The sequence below is a fragment of the Quercus suber genome, unplaced genomic scaffold (genome assembly GCF_002906115.3).
Source record: "Quercus suber isolate HL8 unplaced genomic scaffold, Cork oak 2.0 scaffold_612, whole genome shotgun sequence".
Classification (NCBI taxonomy): Eukaryota; Viridiplantae; Streptophyta; class Magnoliopsida; order Fagales; family Fagaceae; genus Quercus; species Quercus suber.
In genome coordinates this window covers 413,604-420,697 of record NW_027070055.1, presented here as the reverse complement: position 1 = coordinate 420,697, position 7,094 = coordinate 413,604, and the positions used below count along the sequence as shown (strand labels likewise).

The 7,094-nt window shown below is 40.3% G+C and overlaps 2 protein-coding genes across 2 annotated transcripts; one reads left to right on the top strand and one right to left on the bottom strand.

Moving 5' to 3' along the window:
* Positions 1-620: 620 nt before the first annotated feature.
* Positions 621-1,220, bottom strand: LOC136064032 (uncharacterized). The gene has a single exon (XM_065765167.1). The coding sequence runs from the start codon at positions 1,218-1,220 to the stop codon at positions 621-623; it is 600 nt and encodes a 199-aa protein (XP_065621239.1).
* Positions 1,221-3,620: 2,400 nt separating this feature from the next.
* Positions 3,621-4,280, top strand: LOC112004281 (uncharacterized). The gene has a single exon (XM_024036515.2). The coding sequence runs from the start codon at positions 3,621-3,623 to the stop codon at positions 4,278-4,280; it is 660 nt and encodes a 219-aa protein (XP_023892283.1).
* The last annotated feature ends 2,814 nt before the right edge of the window (positions 4,281-7,094 follow it).

Below are 7,094 nucleotides of genomic sequence, written 5' to 3'. Positions count from 1 at the left end.
ACTCGCGAAGGGCGCATGCCTATTCTTCCTAGCGCAGCCAAGATCACATTAATCGTTCTAGCGGGCTGCCTCATGGCAGTGTCCTTCCGTGGCTCTTGGTAAGTCTGGCCCTGCTAGCTGCTGGAATGGTGCAAGAGGTGCTTCAGCTTCCCCTCACGGACTAACTGGTCCAGATAGTTCCAGAGATTCCTGCAGTCCTCCGTAGAGTGCCCGTGGTCCTGGTGATATTGGCAGTAGCGGTCCTGATTATGCTTCTCAGGATCCCCCGACATCTTATTCGGCCACTTAAAGTACGGTTCGTTCTTGATCTTTTCCAGCACCAGCTTCCCCTCACGGACTAACTGGTCCAGATAGTTCCAGAGATTCCTGCAGTCCTCCGTAGAGTGCCCGTGGTCCTGGTGATATTGGCAGTAGCGGTCCTGATTATGCTTCTCAGGATCCCCCGACATCTTATTCGGCCACTTGAAGTACGGTTCGTTCTTGATCTTTTCCAGCACACTGTGCACCAGTTCTCGAAACACAACACCGACAGCCTGGGCGTTTGTCGCCCCAGATTGCCCCATGAAATCTCTCCTCGGACGGGCATTGTTATATCAGTCCGACCTGGAATCCCTCCTCTCCTAAGGGATAGCTTTCTCCTTCCCCTTGCCTTGTAGCAAGTCCTCCTTCACCCGTTTGTATTTGTCGATCCGATCCATTAACTGCCACATGCTGGTGACGGGCTTACCAGTTAAGGACTTCCTCAGGCCGTGCCCTATCGGGAGCCTGTTCTTGAATGTGTTGATGGCGACATCGTCGTACTTGCCATCCAGCTCGTTGTAAATCTCCCAATACTTGGCCGAGTAAGCCTTGAGGGTCTCGTCGTCGCGCATGGTCAGGGACAGCAACGCGCTCATGGGCCGAGGAGGTCTGCTGTTCGTGACAAAACGGGAACCAAAGGCTTGGGTCAGCTGTCTGTACGAGTCTACGGAATTCGTCCTTAAGCCGTTGAACCACCTCATTGCCACAGGTCCCAAGCTGGATGGGAAGACTTTGCACATCAGCGCCTCGTTCTTAGAGTGAACGGCCATCCTCTGGTTGAACTGGCTCACGTGCTCCACGGGGTCCGTTTTGCCATTGTAAACAGTGAAGGTTAGCTGCTGGAACCTCCGAGGGAGCACCGCCTCTTCTATGTGACGCGTAAAGGGCGATCTGGAGAGCCGATCCAGTGCCTTGCTCATGGCGTCACTTCCTAATCCCCTAGGGGTTGGGCTGCCACGCCTACTCCTCTGGTAACGCTCATCCCCGTGGAAGAAAGTTTCGCTCGGGGGTGTTGTCGACCTTTGCCTGTAGTCGTCATCATTTTCGTCGTCAAAGGGTAGGTCAAGGCTGGGCTCGGATCGCCTTCGCTGTGCATGGCCAACTTTCTCTTCAGATCATCTATCTCTCGCTGCATGGCCACCTTATCGTCCTGTCTCTAGGAGGCGTGACTCTTATCCTCTCGCGATCACGTGGCTGAGCCATTATCGCCCCTCTGGGGCACGCGGCCGCTTCTATGCATGTGGCTTTCGCTAGTTTGTGAGGTATGCACACTTCCTTCTCGGAATCATCCGTTCTCCTCGTTCTGGCCATGCCCAGTGTTGCCATAGTCATTCGGACGTTGGGATCTAGCTAGTTCGTGCCGATGGGAACTCACTTGATGAGGGTCTGACCCTACCATGCCTGGCTGTTGTCCTTACTGATGCACGAGTTCTCCCTACAGACGGCGCCAATTGTAGAGACCGGGTTTGAGCACTTCTACGGGTTGAGAGAGTGGACCCAAGCCCAGCTTGCCCTACAATGAATTTATAGAGAGTGGGCTCAAGAACTAGGCCCTAGTAAAGAATGCAACTGCCATGCATGGTTGCCTGTAGGTTTAACAACCTAAACATGAATTAGGATGCACAATAATGCTCCTCGGACTTGCCTTCCGGAGCCTGGAGTTCTTATTATTTCTTTGAAGATTGATTACAAGAATTCAGAGAATATAAGTTGCTACAGTCCTTCTTAATTCAGATTTTCCCCTCCCCTTCTCAAGAAAGATTCCTTACATTATATACACCTCTCTCAACTGATCCTAACCCTACATTCGTTGATCAGCCAGGCCACCACTTGAGAGCCTGTCCCATCAGCCGCATTCCCATTCCTCCTGTGGGTTGCAGCACCCAAGACAGCACTGTTCAGGAATCCTATCCTCATTAATGCGGCCAGGACGTTAGTTGAGGGCACTTAATGTGGAGGTAACAGCTCGCCTTAGACTTGCTTCTTCACCGTACTCCCGTCGCCGACGCGTAGCGCTTGCCCTTTCCTCCTCGGATATTCAAGAAAACCCTTCTTTGGTGGAGTGGTACTCGTGTGCTTCTAAGGTTTCGGATGTCCGAGGACGGGGTCGTCCTCGGATATGTTCCTTGGGGGCCGGACGCCGTACTTTTATCCTCGGACTCTACATGCATCCTCGGCATGGGCCTCTGGGCCTGGTTTAAGGTAAGCCAAGGCTGCCTAATTTTCTGGCCCCACAATTTTATTTAAATCTTTGCTTTGCGAAAAAACTAGGTTTTTTTTTTTTTAATATAAATAAAAACTAGGATTTATATTTAATCTTATATTACTGAATTTGATAACAAGTAGGCGCCTTGTACTTTTTCATAAAAACGTTTTTTTTTTTTAATTAATTATGCTTGTCACATCACTATTAATTAGTATTAACAAATTATTATTAGCCGATGTTAATAGAAGGACCGTGTTGAATAATGAATATAACCTAGACTACTGGACTCGTTTGAGAAAAAGATAGATCAAATTGACAGCAAAAAAGAAGTAAAAGTAATGAATAAATTTAGTTTGAACTTTTAAGTTTTTACTCCAACTTACTGGACTCGTTTTTTTACCATTGATATATATGGGTCCCTGGGTTGGACTTTAAAGTTAGGAATCATAGTTATTATTAGGAACACGGAATTTGATCATAGAAAGGGATTAGTCCAAATTTTGTTCTAAGAAACTTCTTCATAATCGTTAAAACGTGGGCCTAATATTGTACACGAAAACGAAATGGCCAACACAATTTCCCTTAAGAAAATTTCCAAACACTTTGCAAGTGATCCATGTCTCCAAGAATGCTATCATGAGTCATGACGGATTTATTAAAATACGGCGTGACAAGCCAGTCCTATTATCGCAAATATCATGAAACCCTCGATTTAATGAGGCCTCAACTGGGCTGTCATAAGAAGAAGTCACTCTAGCCAATATTATCCTTGAAATTGCTATTTTTTAGTCAAAAACACGTAGCTTGGAGTAATGACCAAGTAATGGCTTAGCTTAATCTAATATCAAGTTTGATTTTGAATAAACCATCAAGTTTTTCCAACATCTCACCCTTATAAATACCCCAAGTTATCAACTTTTTCATCAGACCAAAGAAACCAAAGCCACATATCAAAATCAAACCTATTGAGCTCTTTGCTATACTTTCACCTAAGTCCAATCTCATTCTTTAGTTCTCTCAAGTCTCAACTTTCTTCTCCAAAAAAATAAAGTCTCAATCTTGGTTTTTCTTTATTCCTCTCAATTTTGTTTTTTAAACCAAAAAAGCAGTGTTCATGGAGAACCACGCACCATGGGGGCAACCTTATGAACAAGGAACATACCCAATTTGGTATCCATCGGATGAGAGAATGACCAATTATCCTACAAACAACATGCCATCAAGCTCTTGGAATCAACCAACTTTCGGCACAATTGATGATATGTCAATATTTGAAAGTGGTTTGTATCGGCAACAATATGATTATTATGGTGACAATATGTATATGGGTGCTAATAACTACTACGGATTTGAACCGAAGCCAGAGAAACCAGTCGATCCAAGGTTGTTGTCATTGTTAAAATTCTCTAGGGAGCTCTATGTTCGAAGAAAGGAATTATGCAAGAAAAGCTTTCCGAAACTTCATGATGAATTTGTAGAGTTGTCTAAGAAATGTGGTGGTGGTGTGCCTCAAGTACAAATACCTCATCTTCAAGTGAATAGAAGGAGATCAACTCCAACCTTGCAAAGGAGTTTGAGCGTTGGCTCGCCAAGAACACCATCTAATAGAGGAGGAGAATCGGATTTGAGGCTTGAGCGGTTTAGGGTACGTAATGTAAACGTAGACCGTGGTGATGACGGTGGTGGTGGCGGCGGCAGCAGCGGCGTTGTTGTTCAAGGTGGTCAAGGTGGTCAAGGGGATACTACCAATCCCGGTGGCTCTAAGTCTAAGTAAACCTTTGGACGGACGTGGAAAAACGTAATATTAGAAAGAATATTCTTTGTAATTTACGTGGATTTTTTTTGTTTCTGTTTTGTTTCTTGATAATATTAGAAAGAATATTCTTTGTTCCAGGAGAATATATTTATTTTAGCCTGGTATTTTCGAAAATAAAAATAAAACACAAGGGATAAGGCCTGTATTTTCATCATCATCATCATCATTATTATTATTATTATTATTATTATTTTGAAGCTGTATTTTCATTATAATAAATTCCTAGGGCTTTTTCCCCATTGTTTGCATGTAAAGTTTAATTACGCTGAAGGGTTATTGTAATGGTGAGGAGCTATCTTCTTGTTCATATATCAGTAATACTCGATCGATTTTCCCTTTTGATTATAAAATTTGATTGATTTTGAGTTGATTAAGTGTGGCAATTCGCTTTACCAAAATGCAAAATGTAATTGATTTCGAATTACACTTTGTTGTTACTCGAGAATTACACTTTACTGTTACTCGAGATTTTTGTGGAGATTAATATTTGTGGCAATTGTAGATTGGTGCCTTAAAGACATATGGTGTTACGCAGTTATTCGGTCTAATAAAAATTTTCATGACCCAAGGAAATGGTTAGGCACATTTGATGGCCAGTATAGGTTTCCTTACCACTTTGGAAGTGCATTCATTTTCTAAGAAAGTGCCAATACAAGGCATCACCAGAGTACACCATCATTTCTTACATCCACATTGTTCGTGGGACCCTTAGCTTGATGAGGAATATTTATTTTTGCCCCAAATACATTTCCATAAACTTTTTTATCTTGGTAAAACCAATTTTTTTTTAAGAAGACAATTAGTTATTGTTAGGTTCTAAAAGTTTAGAACAATTGGCAAATCATAAATATAAATTTGTTTAGATATAGATCTTAGAGTCTATAAGTATTATTAGACAATACTCAAGGTGATTCAAGTCAAGATTCAAGAGCAAGTAAGTTGCAGAAAGAAGATTTCAAAATTTGCCTGGTTCGACCGATCGAAAAATAGGCTCGATTGATCGAAATATGGGTCTGCAGAATTTTAAGTTCGACTCAACAGCAATTCAAGCCCAAAAAGGATTAGGGTTTCAGATCTATTTCTCCTAGTATATAAAGGAAACCCTAAGCACATTTTTATGAGGCTTTCAGTGAGAGAAGAGTGTGCCTATTTTTGTATCTAGGGTTTTGTACCCAAAAAACTCTTTCATGTCTTCTACCGGTATTATTCCTTGAAGAATCTCAAGATGCGGTGTTATAAAAGTTGTTGCCTTCTCTAGTCATCAAAGATGCTGATAATCTAAACCTTCAAGGGTGGTATTGGAGTCACAAACAAGAGAGTTTGTGTTTTTTATCACAAGTGTGGGTGCTTGTATTGCAAAGGCCTAATAAAGAAAAAGTCCATGGATTTGAAGTTTGCACATGGTCGTGTTAGTAAGTTGTACATGTGGTAGTAATAGGATGTTAGTGATCTCAGTCTTATTGTAAATTTCAATTCTCTATAGTAGATTTGTTTTTTACCTTGAAGATAGCTAGATTAAATCATTCCCAGGTTTTTTACCGGTTTGGTTTTCCTGGGTTATTATATCGTAGTCTTATTTACTTTTCCACTATTTTACATGATATAATTTTATTATTTTAAATTAGATCTGAATAATAAACTTAATAATCAACTTGGTTAATTAATTAGATTAAATAATCTAGTTTATAGGGATCTAAAACCTAACAGTTATTAAGTAATACGTACAAGTAATGATTTTAGGTCTGTTAAGGTAGATTTATCGTTCTATGAAGCAAAACTCATCTATGGCAAATTTAGACCGCCGAAAAGAATTGGTTCCGAACTGTTTTTCCAACTAGGGTAGGGACTATTTAGAGTAACTTTTTCTTTTTTAGCTAGAAGTATTCCAAAAATAAAATAAAAATCTTTTCCTGTTAAGTAAAATGGAATCCCTGTCCATTTTTGTAAAGGCCCAACCCATGTTAGTCTTTTACCATCTTTGGATATGATCTTACCATTGCCTTTTTCGATTGAAACTGTCTTTCCCATGTCACTCATATCAAGCCATTTTAGTTTGGCATGCTCTAAAAGTTGTAAGGGTTGTTTAGTACCGGCGTTTAAATAACAGTTTTCAATATTTAAACAATAATAACATTTTTAACACGTTTTCTATAACATTTAAACACGTATTTCTACAACTTTGAAAACTGAATAACAATACTAGAAATTTCCTACCAAACGGACCCTTGGCTTTTCCGTTCCTATCTTCCCTATGTTTCTTCTGTTTCACACAAACAAATTCTCCTACTTTTATATTCTGCTGATTTTTTTTTTTTTTTCCCTTGAATCAAATTCTCCAAAACTTTTCAATGGGAAACTAAAGTAAGCTTTGTCCACGACAAAGTATGATCCATTTAACAGGTCAAGAGAAAAACTGTGGTCATTAACGTGAATAAACAAACATGATAAGTGTATGTAAGAATACAAAGTTACAAACTAAAAACATCCCGCACCAGTTGATGTATAATATAAAAAGATGTGAAATTGACACATTTAAGCCTCAAAAAACATGTTTATGAACTTCTATTTATCTATTTCAAATTTTGATGGCTATTTTTCCAATAATTGGATGCCAATAAGCTAATCCAAAACTTTGTTTCTTAGTTTATTACTTGTACTAGTTTAATGTTTTTTTAAACACCGAGACGTGTAAGCCATGCTGTCACACCATATATATTTTCAATCTGAGGAAGGTCCTTCTGAGTCCTAAAATGCAAGCGACCCAAATATTCA

Bases quoted from the DNA above. Each gene is read 5' to 3' on its own strand.
- LOC112004281 (XM_024036515.2), top strand. From the start codon at position 3,621: ATGGAGAACCACGCACCATGGGGGCAACCTTATGAACAAGGAACATAC.
- LOC136064032 (XM_065765167.1), bottom strand. From the start codon at position 1,220: ATGAGCAAGGCACTGGATCGGCTCTCCAGATCGCCCTTTACGCGTCAC.